Source organism: Rhineura floridana, chromosome 11 (assembly GCF_030035675.1).
Source record: "Rhineura floridana isolate rRhiFlo1 chromosome 11, rRhiFlo1.hap2, whole genome shotgun sequence".
Classification (NCBI taxonomy): Eukaryota; Metazoa; Chordata; class Lepidosauria; order Squamata; family Rhineuridae; genus Rhineura; species Rhineura floridana.
Genome location: NC_084490.1, coordinates 55547044 through 55570388, shown reverse-complemented (window position 1 = coordinate 55570388; position 23345 = coordinate 55547044). Strand labels below are relative to the sequence as shown.

The following is a 23345-nucleotide window of genomic DNA, read 5'->3' as shown; positions in this document are numbered from 1 at the left end:
ATGTGCTGCTGCTGCTTCTACCAGGCGCCTTGAGTACTGGTACTGCCACCGCTGCAAGGTGCCTCACCCACCACTGCCATTGCCACCACTGCCCCTCCTCACCTTGAGACGCCACGCTAGTCGTGAACGCTTCTGTGCAGGTGTGCGCCTGCACAGAAGCATTCACAGGTAGTGTGATGCTTAGAAAAATATAATGTAGTAAGATATACTGCGTTTGAGGCAAACTTCACAAATGGTTTACGTAAAATTATTACAATAAACATCAATAACATTTTTATAATAAAACTTAAAATAAAACTGTTTGGAAGAAGCTGTGTCTGTTTCTTCTCCTTTCTCCTCAGGGCAAGATGATTCCTCAGAAGCCTCTGTGATGGCAGTTGGAGGAGGGAGGGGCCACCACTATCAACGGCATCATCAAGGTGAAGGAATCCAGTAAAGATGGTTCCAATGTCATACTTCCGAAAGAGAGCCTAGACAATTCCAGCGCCCCACATCCATGTAATTAAACATGTGATACTACATATATCAAATTATTGACGGAGTTTGTCACTTGTGCAAGCTTACAAATTCCCTATTTTAATAAATTAACAGCTCAAATGATTGCGTATTTTATTTACTATGTACTAAAAATAACCAATTAAAGACTGTATTAAGTGTAGTTTTATGGGTTAATAGTCCCTTTGTTGAATTATTATATTTGCAGCTAAATTCATAAGCAGCTGTTTTTGTCTTCAGATTGCAATCTGATTTGAAATGCATGGAGGCCCTGCCAGATCATGTGGAGAGAAAAAGTACAGTTCTTGGGGGAAGTATTAGAAGAATGTCATGTTGATTTCATCAAGTACATTATCTGTCAGGTCAAAAATGATCAAAAAACGACAATAAGCTCAAGTGGAAGAAAACAAATCTTGGAAGCTGCAGAGAGGCCAGGATATGCTTGGAAGAAGATGGTGAATGTCAACCTACCATATTTCCAGAGGTAATTTCCCACCAGTAGCGGTTCTTCTGAGATATAGCCACATCAAAGAACCTGCTCTTGATTCATGCTGTATTGGTTACTGTGGTTTCTGTACTTTATGGTGTAGTTCAAAATTATCTTGAAATGATTAATATTAAGTGTAGAATTAAAGGCAAGAACATTTTCATTTGTTAGCTTGGCATTTGGTTATAAAAATCATGTGTTTGTACTTTGGTAAAGAAATAGATTGTTGTGGGCTGGGTCTTTCAGGAAGCTGTTAAATATGGGCCAGTCATGGGAACAGCAGTCCCATAAGCTTATTTGTCTTCTGGTACCCTGTGGTTCTGGAATTTTATGTGACATTTTCTCCATGTCTTTTCTCCAAACTTTTATTGTGCCATTGATTTGTTGTTGGGGAGATCCCTTGCCTCCATCCTGATGTGATTGATATTCAAGCTGCTATTAACATATATCAGGGATGTGGAACCTTTGTCAGCTTGAGGGCCGCATTCTCTTCAGGGCAACCTTCTGAGGGCCACTCGCCAGTAGTGGGCAGGGCCACAGGCAAAAGCGGATGGAACAATTAATATAAATTTTACCTTGATACAACAGGCTAGGTTCTACAGCCACTCAGACATCCCTCACTATCCTCCATCTAGGCAAGCAAGACTCATTATTGGAGTTCAATAAAGAAACTGGAGTTTCAAGCAAAGACACTCAAGGAGGCTCAGAAGCAAAGCTAGTGACAGTTGTGGCTTGGGAACGAGGGTGTGGCTGAGGAAGGGTATGTGACCCGGAAAGAGTTCAGATGGAGAGGCCTGGATGGCTGTGTTTGCCTCTGGGCCTGAGGTTCCCCATCCCTGACATATAGGATTATGAATGATGAAAGCGAGAGCTATCATCCAATTGGGTCAGATTCAGCAGTTAAGTCTTCCTGGGAAATTATCAAGGGCACAGCCTATTATGTTGTGGATTTCTGCTATGATTTCATGATTGGGAACCAGGCATTCCACCCACGTAGCATATATGGAGGTATGTTGACATCCATGCCAATAAAATCCCAAGCTTGTTTGATGCAGGACAATGTGCCTAGTTGTAATGATAAAAACCCGGGCCATGAAAATGACCTCATAATAGGCATGGCTGGCAAGTGTGAAGCAAAGCTTTCCCTATTGCCGCATCACTATACTTGGGATTGTTTTTCTGCCAGTTGTGCAGCTCTTAAAAAATGTGAATGTACTGCCTTCAAGTCAGTTCCAACTTATGGCGACCTTATGAATAGGGTTTTCATGAGGCTGAGAGGCAGTGACTAGCCCAAGGTCACCCAGTGAGCTTCATGGCTGTGTGGGGATTTGAACCCTAGTCTCCCAGGTTGTAGTCCAACACCTTAACCACTACACCACACTGGCTCTTATAAGTACTGAAACTCTGTCTGAGAAAAAGGCAGCTACCCATGGAGAAGATTCCAGCCTTTCACCTTTGGCATCCCTTTACATATTGCCAACAAAGAGGAAATGTATTGCCCCCCCCCAAAAAAGGATAAAAGAGGGGCCAGATTTGCAACAAAGGAAAGTGGCTAGCATCTAAAACCGGAAATGTGAGGGTGAGAAAGCAAAATGCTAGAAAAATATGTTTTATTCGTAATCCAAACCCGACGGCAGATCTGCCCATGTTGATTTATATTGATATAAATGCACATTTAAAAGAATTACTATACACTTTAGACCTCTCACCATAGCAGGGAAGACTGTGACCAGGTGACCTATTGGCCTGCTGTGTCTGCTGTCCAGGTGCTAACTGCTGACCCTGCTCTCCCTTCTAATGATTATTGATCTTTAAACCATACTTGGATTGGACAGCCATGCACAGAGGATTCCTTCAAATAGAGGATTATCCTCTGTAAAGTAGGACACATGACCAGCCTATTTTCATGACACCTTCAGCTCATTGTATTGAACACTGCTGTACTAATCAGGGCACTTTAAATAACATTGTGTTATAACATTGTGTCAGTCCCCATGCAATTAGACTTCAGTGCATTAAGATCCCAGAATCTTGATGCTAAACTTCTCTATGTATAACTTCTCTATGTATGTACTTGTTTGTTTTCTAACCTGCAACACATAATTGCATAATACCAGATCATCATATGCTAAATTTGCCAATTTTAAAGGCTTAGCATTGGTGGAAACCAGCATTAACATAAGACATAGCATTCCAACAAGTCTTGTAAGTCAAGATCTTTCCCAGTCTGCAGTCTTTTCCCAGTCTGTATTGGAAATGTTTTTAGATGTGTAATCGTTTTTGTGTGTGGTGCCCTAGTCTCCTTTGGGAGGAAAGTGGGATATAAATTTAATAAATAACAACTTAACCACTTAATACCAATCTAATTAAAACACACAGTTTGGTTCGTTTTAGCTACTTCTGTTGCATATGAGGAACCACTTTTGTAATTCTGTTGTTGTCACTCCAGCCCCATTACCAGGTGCTTAACGGTCTAATTTTATGTTAGAGTTTTCCAGTAAAGGTAAGTCTGGAATTATTTATTTAAAAGTGTTTACCAATAGTGAAAAGTGCAGACTTTTTCTATTTGGTCAAAACATCCTAGAAATATATTATTGCATTGTTCTAATTATAAATGGTGAAAACAAAATGGTGAACATTTATACCCTAATAAGCATGGCTTGGGGTCAAAGTACTTTTTTTAAAAATTACACCAAGAAGTCAAACTAACAGTAAAATAAACTTTAAAAAACAGTCAAGGAACAAAAATATAGACTGCATACATTTTCCATTTTATGATAAGTTCTTACATACAACATGTTTACTAACAATTATATTTTCATCCTAACTACAGAGTTCACCATGTATTTTTGATGTCCTTGTCATCGGGTCTTGTGTTCATCTTTATAAAGGGTCAGACTACATGTTAAATGGTCCAATTCTTTGGTGAAAAGCAGCATTGAGAAGGGACAATTTTCAATGGAGCAGTTGTGTGTAAGGCAGGGATGGAGAACTCAGATGCAGGGGTCAAAACTGGCCTTTCAAGGCTATCTGGCCCTGAGGCCTTTCTCTAGGCCACACCTCCTCCCTAGCCATGTCCCTCACCAAGCCTGTTTTGTACCCTCAATTAGCACTTTTGCCTGGCTGGAATCTGTCCCTGAACCCTCCTCATGCCTCTTGCTTGCCTGCATGGAGGATAGAGAAGGGTGTGCAAGTGTGTGTAGAATAGGGTTGTCAGATTTCCAGTTTTCGCCAGGAGACTCTGGATTTTTGGGGTCCTCTCCTGGTCTCCTGGGTGATTGAGTCACTCCAATCTCCAGACTCCCAGCTTTCATTAAAAACAGTTTCTAGGTAGTCTGGTTCAAGAGGTATACACCAAAATGTCAGCCGCCCTGCTCCCACAACTTCTGTTAAATGAGCTTGTAGCTGGCTGCTCTAACCTCACCTTTTCAGGTTTGTAGCCAGTAAATGAAGTCAGGTTTGGGATTGACAAGGGATTTGTTGACCTCCAGGCAATAACTGGAACCCATTTCAAGGCCAGAAAGTTGTTGTCTTTTCTTGGTTTATAGCTTTCAGCAGTGGCAAAAGTCCCTTTGTGTGTGCAGGTCAGAAGATGTTGAACAAAATAATTACAGCAGGATCTTGATAGGCAATTGTTTACTTTAAACTATTTCAGTTATGATTATAATAAAAGTGTACATGCAGGGTTTTTTAAATTACTTGCAAAAATAGCATATTATACATTTTGTCTTTCAAATAATTTTTAAACAGAAATTTAAAAGAAGAGTACATGCAACTTGTTTAAATTTTCCTAGGCTGTTGAAGAGGGAAGTTTATTTGTTTAATTTATAGCCTGTTTTGAAAACCTTCCCAATATGAAGCTTTAATCCTAAACTAATTTTTCTGGAATTAAAGCTGCAATGCTAATCCCACATACCAGGAGTACACCACACTGAATTCAATAGGACATTTTAGTAGACATGGTTAGGATTGTGCTGTAAATCAACTGGACTTTTGAGTGAACATAGCAAAGGATTGTATTTATGTTGTAAATCTTTCTCTCCCCTCCAATTCTATTTTTAAATCAATTAGGCAGGGCTTACCTAGGTGTCACAGCTTTTATTATGTACGAAACTAACACTTTTTTTTTAATGTTCTGCAATGACCAACTGGTTTTGACAATAAACTATTATATGGGGTATATGTATTTTTACATCTCCAGTATGTGTATATATGGAATCTTTCCAACAACCTTATGAGGAAGGGTTGGGAACCAAGGCAGCTCACAATAGAAATAAATCTTTTTAAAATCCAATAATCATAAAACAAGTATAAAAAGTTGCCAAACAGCTTAAAGTGACATGATTCTGAATTTTGGGTCAGGTAAGTATAGTTCCTTATCACTTGAGATTGTAGTCCTGTGCATGTTTCCCTTTGAGTAAGCCCCATTGAATACATTGGGACTTGCTTCTGAGTAAACATGCATAGGATGGCACTATAAATATATTTACAGGTTGTGTAAATAATAAACATCTTTAACAGTCATGCTTATATAAATATTTCTTCATAGTACAGGCGGGCCCCGCTTTACAGCGCTTCACCTTTTGGCGTTCCGCTAATGTGACGGCTTTCAATCAGGGAAAGTCCCTGCTTTAAGGCGCTTGTTCCGCTTTTACAGCGGTTTTTGCTCGTCGTGCTCCATTTTCGTGCCATTTTCGCACAACGTGCTCCATTATCTTCAATGGGTTCCGCTTTACGGCGATTTCCGCTTTTCGGCGGCAGTCCAGAACGGAACCTGCCGTATAAGCGGGACCCGCCTGTATGTCCCGATAAGTATCTGATTTCACACTATGGTTGTACATTATTATTTCCTCTACATTTTCAGTGTGCCCTTCTTCCTTGGGGTGGTTGTGGTCCCGCTCTGTTGTTTTTCACTCTGAGGGACAGATTAGGCTGAGAGATGGTGAGTAGCCCATGGTCACCCAGTAAACTTTGTAGCTCATTTCCATTTTTAAAAAATTAATTAAAATGATTTGCATGCAGGCAAAGTTTATTTAGTTCCGCACAATACATTTATAGCACATCGAACCTGCATTTAAAGCTCATGACTTCCCAGGAAGGATCCTTTAGTGTAGTTTCCTCCTCACAACTATAGTTCCCATGATTCTGTGTTAGGATTCATGTGCTTCAAATTGTGTTGAATGTGCTTTAACTGAATGGTGTGGATCTGCCCTAGGTGTGCTGTGCATTCATTAGTGAATAGAAAAGAACAGTTTTAAACAGGAGAAGGGCTATAGCTCAGTGGTAGGGCACATGCTTTGCATGCAAAGGTCCAAAGTCCAATATCTGGAAAAGACTATTGCCTGGAATACTGGAGAGACAATGCTATCAGTACTGAGCTAGATGATATCAAATGGCCTGACTCGGTATAAGGCAGATTCCTTTGTTCTTAAAAGAGGAAAGATGCCCAAGGGCCACAGTGACTCCCAAATTTGTGTATTTTATTTACAACATTTATTGTAAAAAACGTCAAAGCAGTTTACAGAAGAAATTAAAACAATTAAATTATTGGCAAAAACAGTTAAACATTCAAAATAATAAAGCCAACAAAAACAAAAAAGAACATAATAGCTTCTATATGCCTAGGTAATTTTGCCTAAACAAAAATGATTTTAGCAGGTGCCAAAAAGAGTGGCAATAGGCAGGGAGTTCCAAAGCGTAGGTGCTGCCACACAAAAGGAACGATTTCTTAGGAGAGCAGAACAAGTACTATATGGAACCCGGAACATGGTAAGCACACCTTGAACTTGGCCTGGTAGCAAATCGGCAACCAGTACAGATTTCAGAGCAGAGGTATTATGTGCTAATAGGGTCTCACTCATGTCAGCAATCATGGACAGCATTGTCCACAAACTAGTCCCTGGGTCAGATTGTGCTGCATGGGGATTTCTGTGACCTTGGCTGACTGGCAACCAGGATTTTTTTAGTTTTGGTTAGGAAACCTGACTGGTTGTGGGATGATGAGTTTTCTACCTTACTCTTAGGAATCTTGTTGTGGTTGGTATGATATTGTATTCAAGAAATCATAACTGTCTTTTGTTTTTCTTTTCCTGTTTGCATTTCATTTACCTCTGACATCAATCACTCCCTTACATCCATAGAAGCAGCAACAGTGTTTCCATGAGGTCAGATCAACCCCCTTAAACCCACTGATGATGTACAGTAGGGCCCCGCTTACCGGCGCCTCGCATTCTGGCGTTCCGCTAATGTGGCGGCTTTCAATTAAGGGAAATTCCCTGTTTTAAAGCCGTTTTTGCGCTTTTGCGGCATTTTGCGGCATTTTCGCACGACACACCCCATTATACTCAATGGGTTCCGCTTTACAGCGATTTCCACTTTACGGTGGCAGTCCGGAACGGAACCTGCCTTGTTGGTTGCATGATAGTTTGTTTCTTGCCAAACAGAGGTAAAAGAAAATTCACATATTTGGGAGTGTGGCTGCAATTGCTGTTGTTCCCAATCTGCTGCCTGTGAAGGTACACCAAACCATGTGTGGTTTCTCTCTGTCAATTATTACTCACTGGAATTGGGTGGACTGGCAAAGTGAGTTTATAGCAGCCCACAGGGTAGGCAGGAAATGGCAGAGAATCTTCTTAACTTTTACTCATTTCTGAAACCTCTCTCTGCCATGAAGGGTTGTCTGTAAAGATGGTTGGAGCAGCCACGTTAAAAGGCAGGCAGGGCATTCCAGGCAGGGGCTTGCCACCCTGCTTTGATAGGGACATCTTTGGAAAGAATCCCTAGTCAAGCCTTTCCAACAGCACAATCCTAATCATATCTAATTCAGAAGTAAGTCTTGTTGAGTTCTATGGGGCTTAGTCCCTTAGTAAGTGTGTTTAGAATTGCAGCCTTCAAGGGCACCCGTCTTTATTTCTGAGTGCTCCCATGTAACATCTCCACAACACTAGCTCCCTTTTTCCTACAGTGGCCTTCTGGTGACTGGCCTGGCCTGAGGGAACTTAAACCCTTCTTGCCAGAAGCAAGTAGGCTAGATTAAATGTTCCCTACCTAGGGTCCCTAAGCAGGTGAGAAGAAATTATCCCATCACTTCACCTGGACCTAGGAACACCCTCATTTAGCTAAGATCTTAATTTCCAATCAGATATTTTTTTGTTTGAATGGTATACTTTAAGCAGGTGTGGATGATGCTTAACATATCATGCTTAATGACATCACTAGGGCCTACCCCATGACATCACTAGGGCCCACCCTGGAATCTCAGGGTTTGGGATGCTTCTGACCTGGCAACTAACCTAATGCAGGAAGGTGAAATTGACATCATCATCATCATCATAAAATTTTATTTGTGAGTCGCCTATCTGGCCGAATTAACGGCCACTCTAGGCGACGTACAACTTCACAGTAAAAATACAATAAAAGCCAAAGAGGACCACAACAATAATAATATTACCATATTAAAAACTAACCCACCCCAGAGGTCCCGTAGGCCTGCCTGAACAGCCAGGTCTTCAAGGCCCGGCGGAAACCTATCAAGGAAGGGGCATGGCGGAGGTCAAAAGGAAGGGAGTTCCAGAGGGTGGGGGCCACAATCGAAAATGCCCTCTCTCTGGTCCGCACCAGCCTCTCTGTCTTAACTGGCGGGACCGAGAGAAGGTCTTGTGTGGCTGATCTTGTCAGGCGGCATAATTGGTGATGCTGGAGGCACTCCTTCAGATAAACTGGGCCAAAACCGTATAGGGCTTTAAAGGTCAACACCAACACCTTGAATTGGGCCCGGTAAACAACTGGTAGCCAGTGTAGATCTATTAACACCGGAGTGATATGATCACGGCGACGGCTGTTCTTAATCAAACGTGCCGCCGCATTCTGTATCAGTTGTAATTTCCGGACCATTTTCAAGGGTAACCCCACGTAGAGCGCATTACAGTAGTCTAAGCGGGAGAAGACCAGGTTGCAGCCTCCTTATCAGATGCAATTGATACCAAGCTGCCCGGCTCACTGCCAAGACCTGAGCCTCCATGGACAGCTGGGAGTCAAGAATGACCCCAAGGCTGCGGACCTGGTCTTTTAAGAGTAATCTTACCCCATTGAACACCATGTCTATATCCCCCAACCTGCCCCTATCTCCCACGAGCAACACCTCGGTCTTGTCGGGATTTAGTTTCAGCCTATTCCTTCCCATCCATTCACTTATGGATTCCAGGCACTTGGACATGGTATCCACAGCCAACTCTGGTGAGGACTTAAATGAGAGATAGAGCTGAGTGTCATCCGCATATTGGTGGCACCGCAGCCCAAATCTTCTGATGATGGCCCCCAGCGGCTTTACATAGATGTTGAATAGCATGGGGGAGAGGATAGAACCCTGTGGCACTCCACAATTGAGAAGCCAAGGGTCTGAGACCTCATCCCCCAATGCTACCCGTTGGCATCTGTCTGAGAGATAGGAACGGAGCCACCATAGAACAGTACCCCCTATTCCTAATCCTTCCAGGCAATCCAACAGGATACCGTGGTCGACGGTATCGAAGGCCGCTGAGACATCCAGGAGGACGAGGAAGTTATATTCTCCCCTATCCAACGCCCTCCTCATATCATCCACCAGGGCAACCAAGGCTGTTTCAGTTCCATGTCCAGTCCTGAAGCCCAATTGGAATGGATCTAGATAATCCGCTTCATCCAAGTGTGTCTGTAACTGTTTAGAGACTGGGCGGAAGTTATTCAACTCTTGGGGATCCAAGGAGGACTTTTTCAAGATGGGCTTTATAACTGCCTCCTTGAGGGCTAATGGCATTGCACCCTCTTCCAAGGGTGCATTTACTATTGCCTTGATCCCTTCGCTCAGTCTCTCTTTGCAGCTCATAATGAGCCATGAGGGGCAAGGATCCAGCAGACAGGTGGTTGGCTTCACAGTAGAGAGCACCTTGTCCACTTCCTCAGAGGGAAGAGGCTGAAACCGATCCCACCGGACTGGAATGCAACTGGCCGGCTCTGGCTCGCTTCCTGTCTCCACGGCGTACAGAATCATGCTCTTCAGATGCTCGATTTTATCGGCAAAGTGTTTAGCAAATGTGTCACAGGGGGCTTCAGAATGCTCCATGGGTTCCTGAGCAACTGGACCGACCAGATTTCGGACCACTTGGAACAACCTCCTGGGACAGCACTCTGCGGACGCAATAGAGGCAGCAAAGAATTCCCTCTTTGTTGCCTTTGTTGCCACCTGGTAAGCAGCAATTGCTGCTCTAACCAGTGTCCGATCATCTTCAGAGCGAGATTTCTGCCACCGGCGCTCTAGTCGTCTCACCTCCTGTCTCAGACCCCGGAGCTGTGGTGTATACCAGGGTGCTATCTGAGCTCTATTCAGGGGGAGAGGACGTTTCGGTGCCACCCGGTCTACTGCCCTAGTGATCTCCTTATTCCACTCCATCACCAGGGTTTTGACCGGGTGGCCGTCAGCCGGCTCCAATTCTCCCAGCGCATTCAGGAATCCTTTAGGATCCATCAGGCGCCTGGGGCGGACCATCCTAATAGGTCCTTGTCCCCTGCGGAGGGTGTGTGGCATTGAGAGGTCCATATTCACCAGGTAGTGATCTGACCATGACACGGGGTTAGAAAGAACAGCCCCCATTTTCAGAGCACTTCCCTCCCCTCCCGAGACAAACACAAGGTCAAGAGCATGACCGGCTACATGGGTGGGCCCTATATTACTAAGGTGCAGTTCCCAGGAAGTCATGGTTTCCATGAAATCCCGAGGGGCTCCAGTGAGGACTGTCTCGGCGTGCACGTTGAAGTCCCCCAAAACTAATAGGTTGGGGGAGAGCATTCGTACACCAGAGACCACCTCGAGCACCTCGGCCAGAGAGTCTGCTGTGCTGCGGGGTGGGCGGTACACAAGCAGAATCCCTAAACTGCCCTTTGGGCCCAACCTCCAGTACATGCAGTCAACAAACTTGGTCTCATGGAGAGGGGGCCTGGCAAAAACCAAGGACCCTCGATAGATGACTGCCACTCCCCCTCCCTGCCTACCAACCCTCGGCTGCTGTCGGCTGGACATATGGCCTCAAGCGTAGGAGCTGAGGCCTCATCCAGCCAGGTCTCCGTAATACACACCAGGTCTGCGTTCTCATCCAAGATCAAGTCATGGATGAGCATTGTTTTCTGCACCACAGACCTGGTGTTACATAACAGCAGTCGAAGGTTACTTGCCCCACCTGCTTTTGCTTCTGGCCAAACTGGCATGTGGCTTTCAAAAGGCTGCCCAGAGGAGAATATGGCCCTTAGATGAAAAGGTTTCCCTTCCCTGGTGTAGGGGATATGTGTCAACCCTTTTCCCACCCATTTCTTCTATACCCCCAAAGTGCCTCCCAAGCCATCCTCCCCTTGTATGGATTATATATATATATATATATATATTTATATATATATATATATATATATATATATATATATATATATATATATATATTTCACTTGGAAACACATTTTACTCTGGAACCCTATCTAGGGTGGGGGAAAGAGAGTAAACTGGAAGAATTACCATGGGCAAGTGATGAGTAGGCAAAGGGGTAAAGCAACCCTTCGTTCACCACTTATCTGATGGAAACCTCTGCTTTCTTTCACTGCTTTTCAGAAAATACGTGGGCTGTCAGGATTTTCTTACAAGAGTAACATATTGCTTGAGCCTTCTGTGCAACATTTACCAATTTCACTTGAAGAAGAGTGCGCCTTGACACTTGATGGGTTGATTCTCCGATATGTATTTTTTTGCCCATGACATCTTTGAAATCTTTCTCCCTTATTTTGGTGTCCTGACTTCATCTGTCAGATCTGGAATCTGAAAGCGGGTCAGCATTTTCCACTGCGTTCATCAAGCCTGGGGGACTGGATGTGAGCAGCTGGATCCCCGAGCCTGCTTTTGCTATAAACATCCTGTGTGAGAAATATATCCCAGCACTGATCTGGTGGGAACACAGAGACCATAAAGGAGAGGGAGGCAGGCAGAGGAAAAAAGAAACAGAGGGAGATAAGAGAGGCGGTAATGTTTTTCCATAGAAAGATGCCCTTTTATTCAGATTCCTGCAGCCTCCTTTTGTTGCCACCTGTGATTTGCAGTGCATGTGGTGGCTCAAGTTATATTGCTGATTCAAAAACATGCAGGATATGAGCCAGGGCTCAACTGAGGAACCCGTTGCCAGTCATGCCATGCTATTATTTAAAATATTTCTATTATTTAAAATATTTTTGTAAGGTAGCATACCAGGTGGCTTCACAAATATAATAAAACAAGCCAATCAAGGAAAGACCCATCAGCAGCAAAGTCAGTGTATTACAACAGCCAATTAATAACCATCTGAGGGCAATTTCAACAGACATAAACTTCATAAACTGTGGAAACCGCAACAATTATATAGCACAAATTAACACAGAAGCAAAATCAGTCATTGCTGAAAGGATGGGCAAATATATGTAATTAAAAAAAAACCTTGCGTAAATAGTATAGCCTTCATCTGATACCTAAGAGCAAGAAAGAAGGTGCCAGGTGGATCACCTTCAGGAGGAAGTTCCACAAATGAGGTGCAAACACCAGAAAGACCCTTTCTCCACTACCCATTTACCTAATGGGGGTTGGATACAGAGGCCTAGTGGGCCTGTTTAGGATCACAGATCAGGTGGTCCTCATTCTTGACCTAATTTGTCAAAGCAGAGGGGGAAGGCTAGGAGAGCCTGCTTACACTCTTCCTTGCACAACTGCCTTGTAAGGTAGGCCAGTTGTGTCCCAAATCTATCCGGTAATGCTTCTACCACACTCCCCTGCCCTTTAATACCTACAGCCCCCAGACAGAAGTGAATTCTGAGAGGTCAAGGCAATTACTTAGACAGGGACCCTGAGATAGCAGCATCCAGTTTAGTTGTCCCTCTCTGTGGCAAAAGAAACTTGATTTTCTCTACCAAGGTCCCACTCAGTTTACAAGGGGCAGAGAACCAGTACCCAGCTCCCTGTCTATCCCAGAGACCAGAGCAACCTGCTTTCCTCAGTCAACGCCAATCCTATACCTCTGTAACGTGAACCAAGTGACTGAGTCCAGTGAGGGTTTTACAACAGTCCGATGAGTTTGGCAACAATACATGCAAGACCCTGACAGCCACATTAGTCTATTAAGAATAAAAAAGGAAAGGAGGAAGACAAACGGACAAAGCAGAATAGTGAAAATAAAAGCTGAAATCTATCACCCGTGAGTTTGCTGTTTACAAAGCAGACTTCTGGTCTCCTCACAAGTAACACAACATAGATGACCATTTTTCTGATGGTCAGTGAGGGACAAAGTACTGCATGGCTGCAGCACATTTTAAAGGTTTTGGTTTTTTTACACACATTGCATTTGACAGACAGCAGGCACCTATCAGCCAATCATATCTCACATTAGGTTTCTCTGGTAGCCCATACGCACATTTTAGGGGAGTTGGGGTGGGGGTGAGATGGCTCACACTTTGGGAAGTTAGTAGCTATCTGGTGATAAGCATCACTGGGATTTCTCAGCCTTCTTGCCAGACAGGATTTAAGTAGGAACTTTTGTCTATTTTAGGAGGGATGTGCCTTGTTCACTAGGCATGATGGAGGTCAGGAGTCCAGTTTTTGCTACTTAGGGCACTCTGAGAAGAGCTTCCTATTTCTCATCCAAACCTCTCAAAACTTTGCCTCTTATTGCAACATCCTTCAGTTAAGGAAGATTTGTTGTGTTTCCATTTCAAAGCAATCTAAAAAACTTGGCTGCTAAGTAAGAGAACAGACAAAATCCCTCCTGATCAGAGGGATGTATTCCAGATTAATAATCCCTAGCAAGGATACCTTGAATCAAAAAGTGATTTATTTTAAACAATTTATACTGTATCTCTCCAATCTCATCTGGTGGGTCAGAAAATCCTCATTGCCAGATCTTACATATGTAATGTGACTTTATGAGTTTGGAAGTCCCACAAAACTCTCAGTAATCGATATTAAGCTTATTTTCAACTGGACTCACAATGAATCTGGAAGTAAACTCTGACATAAAGTAAGAGTCAAAGAAACAGTACATCACATTTAGATTTAGTTTTATATCCTCTAGAATCCCTCCATCATTCTAAAAAGTGCTGCTAATAACATTGTCCCATGCCTTATATTCAGCAGACGCACAAAAACATTAAAAAATATATGTAAAAAAGATAGCTTCCTGAACAAAAAACCCTGAATTATTAGATAGAATCATAGAATAGTAGAGTTGGAAGAGGCCTATAAGGCCATCAAGTCCAACCTCCCTGTTCAATGCAGGAATCCAACTTCAAGCATATCTGACAGGTGGCTGTCCAGCTGCCTCTTGAATGCCTCCAGTGTTGGAGAGCCCACCACCTCCCTAGGTCATTGGTTCCATTGTCCTACTGCTCTAACAGAAAGTTTATCCTGATGTTCAGCCAAAATCTGACTTCCTGTAACTTGAGCCCATTATTCTATGTCCTTGCACTCTGGGATGATCGAGAAGAGATCTGTCATCTATCCCATCAGTCTTCTCTTCTCAAAGCTAAACATGCCCGGTTCTTTCAGTCTCTTCTCATGGGGCTTTGTTACTAGTCCCCTGAACATCCTTGTTGCCCTCCTCTGAAACTGTTAGTTTGTCTGCACCCTTCTTCAAGTGTGGTGTCCAGACCTGAATGCAGGACTCAAGATGAGGCCTAACCAGTGGTGAATAGAGAGGTACTTCATGTGATTTGGAAACTGTATTTCTGTTAATGCAGCCTAAAATAGCATTTGACTTTTTTGCAGCCACATTGTACTGTTGGCTCATATTCAGCTTGTGACCAACAATTCCAAGATCCTTCTCACATGTAGTATTTCTGAGCCAAATATTCCCCATCTTATAACTATGCATTTGGTTTCTTTTTCCTAGATGTAGAACTTTGCACTTATCCCTGTTAAATTTCATTCTGTTGTTTTCAGCTCAGTGCTGACAGTCTGGTGTGGATTTGGCCAGTGACAGCTTTGGTGTAAATTTGGGTGGCTGCTGTAGAATGAAAAGGTGGGGGAAATGTTGAAAAACCATGATACTGTTCACAGTGTTTTTCTTTTGGAAAGGAAAGGGACTTCCCCTCTTCCCAGTGCCTACCCACCCAATTTCCTCCTCTCCCCCTTCCTCCCTGCCCCTCCCCCTGCCCTCCCTGCCCCTCCCCCAGGTCAGTTTTACCTATCCTAATCATGATTGCACAGGAGTAAATGCCACTGAACTAAAAAAGCATGCAAATGACCAAATCTGCCCTCCCCTCCTCCCCCCTCCTATCCCCTTCCTGTTGCCCCCTCCTTCCCCCTCCTCCATTCTTCCAATCCCCTCCTTCTCCCTCCTGCTACCCCATGGTCAGTTTTACCATGATTGCATGTGAGCAAATTCCATTGAACTCAATAAGCATGCAAATGACCTACCTTTTCCCTCCTTCCCCTCTACTCTCCCTTCCTCCCCCCTTCTCATCCCCTGTAATCAATTTCACCTATCCTAAGCATGATTGCAGGGGAGTAAATCCCACTGAACTCAATAAGCATGCATATGATCAACCCATTCTCAGCAAAGTTGCACAGGATCCCATTTCTTACCTCCCGGATTAAAAAGCAGAGAAATTCACTAATAGGCAAAAAACCTTGTGGTTTAAGAACATATCTATAGCCAACAGATATTTCTATCAAATTTTAAAAAGCAGGGAAATTGGGCAGCTCTAGTGAATGCACCAGGGAAGCAGAAGACCTGAACTCCTCTCTGAGATATTGTACTGCCCTACAAATTTGTCAAAATGCAAACACAATTTGGGTTGGTCTTTCACAGTCCAATCCACTTCTTGTGCAGCTTGGAAGAATTTTGTAACGTGCCTCTGATCATATGGAGAGTGGTGGCAACACCTGCAATAAGCCAAATTACAGAAACAAGACGCGCTGTGTGCTGATCTTGTTTTAGCAGGGAGGAAGCAACAATATTAAGACAGCTGAAGTCACTTTAAATATGTTTGATTTACTTTGCAATTTTAGTGACCTTTCCTATAGTAAATCATTTTCATTTGCTTCTGTTTCTGTGAATATGTGAAGTACAGCAACACTTTGTAACAATAAAAAAAACTCCAAAAACAATTGTGGAATAATAGTACTAACTATTCTGCAGAATAGTTTCCAATGGACATGAGGAGTTTGCACAAGATAAAACAGTGGGAGGTGAAATATATTCTAGCAAAATTCTAGGTGTGCTCTATGTTTTTAATTGACTGTGCCCACCTTTCCTTAAGTGGAGTGGTTTAAATAGAAAGCAGGCTCAAAACATGCACCTTTAGAAGGCCAAGTTTGTTTTTTTCCAACAGCTACATTCATTGCTTAAGTAGCAGCATATTGTAATCGGTCTGATTTTACATTAAGCTGCAGTTTCAGATGCAACTGTTAATGCACCCAAAATAGAAAAAGAACATAACCTCCATATGAAACACAAAAGGCTGTCTTCACCATTGTATGACATTGACCAATAAAAAGGCTTTGAAATTAATAAAAATAATTTTGACACAGATTTCTAGGGTGAATAATTAGAAAAAATATAGTTTTCTAGGTTAGATTCTCTGTAGAAACAGTAGTAACACAGACAAGAAGCAAAGTAAGAAGAACACGAACAAGCATACAAAAATGTAATTCTCCATCTTTGGAGATGGCAGGTGTTGCCATCACTCTCCATATGCTCAGAGGCACACGTTACCAAATTATTCCAAGCTACACAGGAAGTGGATTGGACTGTGAAAGACCAACCCAAATTGTGTTTGCATATTTACAAATTTGTAGGGCAGTCCAATATCTCAGAGAGGAGGTCAGGTCTCCTGCTCCCCTGGTGCATTCACTAGAGCTGCCCAATTTCCCTGCTTTTTAAAGTTTGATAGAAATAGCTGTTGACTATAGGTATGTTCTTAAACCACAACGTTTTTTGCCTATTAGTGAATAAAATTCTTAATTTGCATAATGTATATATATATATAACAGCTACAGATATCAATTATGCAAACTAAGATAGTTGTCTAATATAAATGTACTTACTCTCTGAGATTTCATCAAGCATTGCCTGTGCACTTTCAAGTCTATCCATAAGGATTAGTAACTTGCTTTTTCTTCTTCCAGATTAAAGATGCTGAATTCTGTGTGGAAGAACAATTTCTGTATTTGTTTGTTGGGATCTCAAAATACTCTTGGCCCTGCTTGTGCTTCTCATCCTACTCTCCTAATCCCTTCTTAGATTTAGTGTTTCAGTAGCAGATGAGTGTTCTCTTTTTTGAGGTTTAGTGCCCTCTATTCAGTTTGTTAAATGAGCTTTATGTTCTACTGTACTTGGCTGCTTAACCCTTTGCTGAAGAAGACAACAGGCAGAGCAAGGGTTAAGGAGCAAGCAAGTAGATAATCAAGCTGGCAGCCGTCTCCTTGCTGAAACATCAAGGCAATAGTGTGGAGACTTCATTGTAACCTTAAAGTGACAGGATGGGAAGAGACCCAGGCAGCTCATGTAAAAACAACTCTGCTCAGCAAGACTTCCAAAGAGATCTCTCTGTAGCAGCCAACAGAAGCAACCTACAAGAAAAGTAAGGGAGCAACCATTCAAACAGGCCAGTTACTCTCAGGCAGCAGGTGAGTCTCCAGTGGAGCTAGGTGGGCAATGTGCCCTACTTTACAGGGCTCTTTATTTGAAGGGCTGTACATTCCAAGTCCAGTTGAAGATAAAAAAAAAATAGAAGAAAGGCAAGACAGGGCTCTGAAGCTGCCCATCAACTGCTAGCATGTGGACAGCAGCCCATCCATCAGTCTGCATTGTGGTGAGCTGCATTGCATTTCTGTTTAAATTAGGAATGATTATTAAATGGGCATCTATATATGTGTTAGCTGTGCCCTCTTTTTTGGCAGCATGTTTCTTCTGTTTTGACAGGGCAGTTCTTCTTTTTGCCCTCCTTAAATGGGTCTCTTTACAGAAGGCATCAATCTGGTAACAAATGTGTGTATACTCTTGCATTAGAGTTTACCTATTTTGGGGGTAGTTCTAGTAAATGGAAATGGAAATTAACTGCCTTCAAGTCGATCCCGAATTATGGCGACCCTATGAATAGGGTTTTCATGGTAAGTGATATTCAGAGGTGGTTTACCATTGTCTTCCTCTGAGGCTGAGAGGCCATGTCTGGCCCAAGGTCACCCAGTGAGCTTCATGGCTGTGTGGGGATTTAAACCCTGGTCTCCCAGGTCGTAGTCCAACACTCTAACCGCTACATCACATTGATGCATTCCTCGCTGCCACTGGAAGTTCCCACCTTTCCACAATCATAACTTGCTTCAGGTGTATGATCCTAACTTTCAAACCCATCCATGGTTTGCCTAGTTCAGATTATTTTTGAGTCCTAGCAATGATTAAGAGGCAGACTTTGTGTCCCAAGTTCCAGGAAATAGGGATACAAACGTCTAGTTCTTCAGCTATTTATAGCAATTAGGTTGTCTTACACTCTATTTGGACCAAACGTCAGCTTCCTACCTGTTAGGGACGTACCTTAATGAAAACTCCCATCTTTGAGACACGTGCATCTTTAAGGAAAGAAATGTGTAAAGGCTAAGTAGTGTTTTTTCTATCCAATATGTAACTTTGAAATTCATTTTTGCAGCTTCCAATGTCAACTGACAAAGATGACTGGATTCCAGAGCATGAAACTACGGTTGGTGCTAAATTTCTACAAAAGGCACGGAAGAGCCCTTTGGTGCCATTTGGTAAGTTTGGGGAGCCTGAAGTGCCAGTTCCTAGGAAATGTGTGTGGTTTCCTTCTAGCTTAGTTGTAGAGGGAGCAGAACCAAGGATGCTCCTGCTGCTGAAGATAGGCTGGGAACCAAATGTGGTCTGAAGACCCATGTCTGTGACTAGGTGGTGGTGGGGGTAGTGGAGGAGGAGGAGGAAAACTAAGAGGGTTACATGAATTCATGGAGGGTAAGGCTTTCAGAGGCCATTATGGTTATGTTTTCCCTCCATTGTTGGAGGCAGCATGCCTCTGAATATTGGTTCCTGGGAATCACAAGTGAAGAGACTGCTATTGCATTCAGGTCCTGCTTGTGGGCTTCCTATTCACATCCAGTTGGCTACTATGAGAATAGGATGTTTCACTAGATGGGCCAGTGGCCTGATCTAACAGGGTTTTTCTTATGTTCTTATTATGGGGCTATGGGTGTGCTGTGTGGGAAATGTGGCCCTAGGAATGTATGAGTCAGGCCACTGGTGCATTGAGCCTGGGGGTGGGAAATCTGTGGCCTTCCAGATGTGGCTGGCCTACAACTCCTATCACTCCTGACCATTGGCTAGAGTGGGTGAGGTGAGTTGGAGTCTAAAAGCATCTGGAGGGCCACAAGTTCCCCAACCCTGGTCTAACCCAAAATTGCCTACTGCTCTCCAACACCTGAAGTAGAAGCCTTTAGCTGCCTGGACTTGACCCCAAGACTGTCTGTCTACAAAGTATATGCTCTACCATTGCATTATTTATTCTCCATTCTTAGATTTTTTGTTTTCAAAGCATATTTGTCATTGCTCTTTGCTGTCTCTGGCAAACAGCCCTGACCCCACAGCAAACTCAAAACGTTTATTTCTGAAACTGAAGGGAGGCTGAAATTGTTCTGACACACGGTTCTGTCTTCACCTAAAACTAAGGATGAACTCAGCCTATAAATATTCTAATTATTTACAGAGCTCCCAAAATGAAGCAACAATCCATAAAAGATGCAAATATTCAGTAATCTAAAACTATACAGGGTGTTAGATTCAAGCTTGTTCTTATTAGCATTGTATGCAGCCTTTTAGCATAAAGGCAGTAAAGAAATTGGGAAATCCTCCTGCATGGAAGATGAGCCTAGTAACACAAGAGGCTGCTTAGAGGATGGTTGTGATGCTTCCTTGGAGTTTTTAAAGAAAGTGTGGCCAAGCATCAGTCTTGTCTCTCGGCAGTGTAGAATGTGCCTTACCTGAAGGAGGTGGGATGGGCTACTTGACTGCACAAGGACCCCTCCAGAAATTTAGTTCTGAATACCAGAAACTGCAGGAGGGGAGAGCGCTCTTGTGTGCGGTCCTGCTTGGGGGCTTCCTATAGGCATCTGGTTGGCCACTGTGAGAACAGGATGCTGGACAAGATTGGCCACTGGTCTGATCAAGCCGGCTCTTCCTAGGTTCTTATGGTTCTATGGCTTCTCTGGCCTTGCAGGCATGATGGGGTTTGTAGCTGTGGCAGCCTATGGACTTTACCGGCTGAAGGCAAGAGGGAGCATGAAGATGTCTGTCCACTTGATTCACACTCGGTTAGCTGCCCAGACCTGTGTGGTTGGAGCCGTAACACTTGGTAAGGTTGGGGGATGAAGAGAAAGGAGGCACAAGAGATGGGTGTGGGCACAGGTAGAGGACCTGCAACATCTATCAGACAGCAAAGTCCCACAGGGACACCAAGTCTCCTGAGGTCATTATTCCAAGGTGGGACTGAGTCTTTAGCTGAGGTGTAAGAAACCTTTAGCCCTCAGATGTTGCTGACCTGCAACTCCCATCATCCCTAGCCATTAGCCATGCTTGCTGGGGCTGATGGGAGTTGTAGTTCAGCAACATCTGGAGGGCCAAAGGTTCCCCACCCCTGCTTTAACCCTTTGGGCCAGTTCACACATACATATTCATCCCTTGGCATAAATGGGCCAACAAGACTAACTGCCACAGGCAGAGCTTCCAGGTCAGCTGCTATCAACATGCAAACTAGGCATCTTCCACACTGGCCTTCCTGGGACCTGTTCTTGGCCTCTGCACCCTCAGTGCAAAAAGTGCACCTCCCAGTACATTCAGCATCCTGTTCCCTCACCACTGTTATTGTCCAAATAATTAAGCTTCACACATCTGGATTTGGAGATTGTGCTTCCTGAACCACAGAAGCCCAATGGGTCAGAGTGGTTGCCAGGCTTATTGAAGGCACAAGCTCTTTCCTTTTTTAAAAAATAAATGAATCACAAGTTGTAACACAGCAGATAATAGGAGACATTGCAGCGGGCAACCAGTGAAACAGAACAGACCTTGGCTCTGCTTGACTACAGGATAAAAAAGTTGCTGTTTTCCTTAGAAGCCAGAAGGAGCAGGAGCCAGGTTCATTTCTGACTATGCAAATTTTGCTAAGACAATCCTGCAATCAGGCCCAAAGTTACATGGGGAATACGGTATTGCACACAGAATCCTGAGAAATTCAGCATTAAAAAAAAGTTGTTTTCCACTGCCCTACTTAGAACAGACCAATTCTAATTAATGAACTTAAGTTAGTTGTGTCTATTAACTTCAGTGGATCTACTCCGAGTAGGACTAGCACTGAATACCACCCAATGTTTCTAGCCCTTAGAGGTAGAAACATCAGTTTGAAAAGGAGTGGGAAACAGTGGAGAAATGGGGAAGCCGGTGGATGGCCTGCAAAGATTGAAAGGGGCAGCGGGTGGCCTTCCAGTGCTCTGCAAAATTCATTACCTCTTGTGACTAAGCAAAAGCAACAGTAAGCAAAATGATGTGTTAGTGACAGAAAGCACTGGTTCCTCCTCCCCCCCCCCCCGTAGTCCAGTTTCCAATGGTCTCCTTTGCACTAATACTACTTTTTCTCTTAGGCGCTGTCTACAGCATGTACAAAGACTACTTCCCAAAACAAAAATAAATGAGACGTGGATGGCATTCGTTTGTTCCTTCTCCCTGAATGGATTTGAAGACCCCTGTGGCAGCTCCAGCAGGGTTGGGAGATCATTTGGTTTACTCTTGCAGGAGAAGCAGGCCCTGCAGCCTCAACTGCTTACTTACAGCTTATATGTTTTTCCTTTAAAATAAGTCCTGAGAAGTAAAGGGGAACCTTATGGAAACAGAGGATTGAAAAAGACCCCCAAGGGATTATTGAGTAGTCAATCCCCTGCTGAAGGACAGGATAATACTGTCCTTAACAGTTACCTGGCCAACGTCTCCTTAAACCATTTTTCCCCTTCTCACAACCTGCCTAAGTGTGGAAGAAACTGCCTGCTTTTATCACACTAAAGTTATAACCCTGTGTTGGTAAAAAGAGGGGGGGGGAACCAAATGCTACAAAATATAATTCAGAATTAAGCATGTAAATTGCACATATGCACATAAAGAGCAAATTCACACTGACGAGAAATGATTCGCCCAATTCTGACCGCAACGATCCCTTCTTTAATGCAAACCACTTGTCTTGTGAAGTTCTGCGCTGTATAGTTTCCATTTTTAATTACCTTTGTAACTAAGCCTGTTTTCCAGTGGCTCCACCTTGCACATGACTTAAGGGCAATGGTAATATCTACTGTCATTATTTCAAATATAATCAGAAAATACCTTGCTTAAAAAGGCATTAAAATGCACATATTTGGTAAACTGGTTTACAGCAGCATTACTCATTTGAATAACTTATTTGTTTGGACATGGATATATCTGCACATGTACATATTTGTACACAGAATAATATTTCCAGCAGGCCTTCTGGAAAGGTGACATTCAAGAGTAGGGAAAACTAATACAAGAGGGCAGGGCTCGGTAAGCTCAGATATAAGGCTGAGACATGGAGCAGTCAGGTAACCTCCAGGAATATAAATCCACACCCAACTAGTGAAATGCTAGAGAAACAGAACTAGGCGTTCTTGCTATAAGGTACAAATGTGAAGAATTGCAGGGGGATAGGGAGGAGCTATAAATTAGCAGTTGACCTATGTTTTGCAGGCAAGGAGGCATCTCCAGTAAAAACTAGGAGAACGTAAGATGAGCCCTGCTGCATCAGGCCAAAGTCCCATCTAGTCCAGCAACCTGTTCCCACAGTGGCCATCAGATGCCTTTGGGAAGCCCAGAAACAAGGTGCAAGTACAACAGTACTCTTCAGACTGGCGCTCCCCATCAACTGGTATTCAGAGACATACCAGCTCTAGAACTGTAGGCAGTACACAGTATCCTCCATGAATTTGTCTGATTTTAAAGCCATCTGAGTTGGTGGACGTTACCGCACCTTGTGGTACTGAATTTCAGTAACTATGCCGTGTGTGAAATACTTCCTTTTGTTTGTCCTGACTCTTCCAACGTTCACCTTCAATGGATGACACGAGATTCTATTATTATAAGAGGAATGAAAAACTGCTCACTCCGTACCATGCATAATTTTATACACCTCTATCATGTCCTGCCTTACCCTTTTCTTTTAAACTGAAAACCCCCAAATATTGTAAACCTTTCCTCCTAAGGGACTTGTTCCAGACCCATGACCATTTTGGTTGCCCCTTTATGAACCTTTTCCAGCTTTACAATACCCT

At 43.3% G+C, this 23345-nt stretch overlaps 1 protein-coding gene across 5 annotated transcripts; it reads left to right on the top strand.

Annotated features, from left to right (window-relative positions):
* Nucleotides 1-875: 875 nt before the first annotated feature.
* HIGD1B (HIG1 hypoxia inducible domain family member 1B) lies at nt 876-22422 on the top strand. Of its 5 annotated transcripts, none has more exons than XM_061588968.1 (4): nt 876-979; nt 18662-18764; nt 20237-20371; nt 21654-22422. In XM_061588968.1, the coding sequence occupies exons 2-4, from the start codon at nt 18668-18670 to the stop codon at nt 21698-21700; spliced, it is 279 nt and encodes a 92-aa protein (XP_061444952.1). In that variant the 5' UTR covers nt 876-979; nt 18662-18667; the 3' UTR covers nt 21701-22422. The 5 variants fall into 5 exon arrangements, with proteins under 5 accessions (XP_061444952.1, XP_061444951.1, XP_061444948.1 ...); XM_061588967.1 differs by lacking the exon at nt 876-979 and adding an exon at nt 17377-17645; XM_061588964.1 differs by lacking the exon at nt 876-979 and adding an exon at nt 17655-17830.
* The last annotated feature ends 923 nt before the right edge of the window (nt 22423-23345 follow it).

What these genes read in the sequence shown, in the direction of transcription:
- HIGD1B (XM_061588963.1), top strand. Translation starts at nt 17,968, where the DNA reads ATGGGTCTCTTTACAGAAGGCATCAATCTGGTAACAAAT. An exon ending in GCATCAATCTGGTAACAAAT is followed by an intron (nt 18,007 to 18,661) that starts GTGTGTATACTC and finishes TCATTTTTGCAG; the next exon opens with CTTCCAATGTCAACTGACAA. An exon ending in GAGCCCTTTGGTGCCATTTG is followed by an intron (nt 18,765 to 20,236) that starts GTAAGTTTGGGG and finishes CTGGCCTTGCAG; the next exon opens with GCATGATGGGGTTTGTAGCT.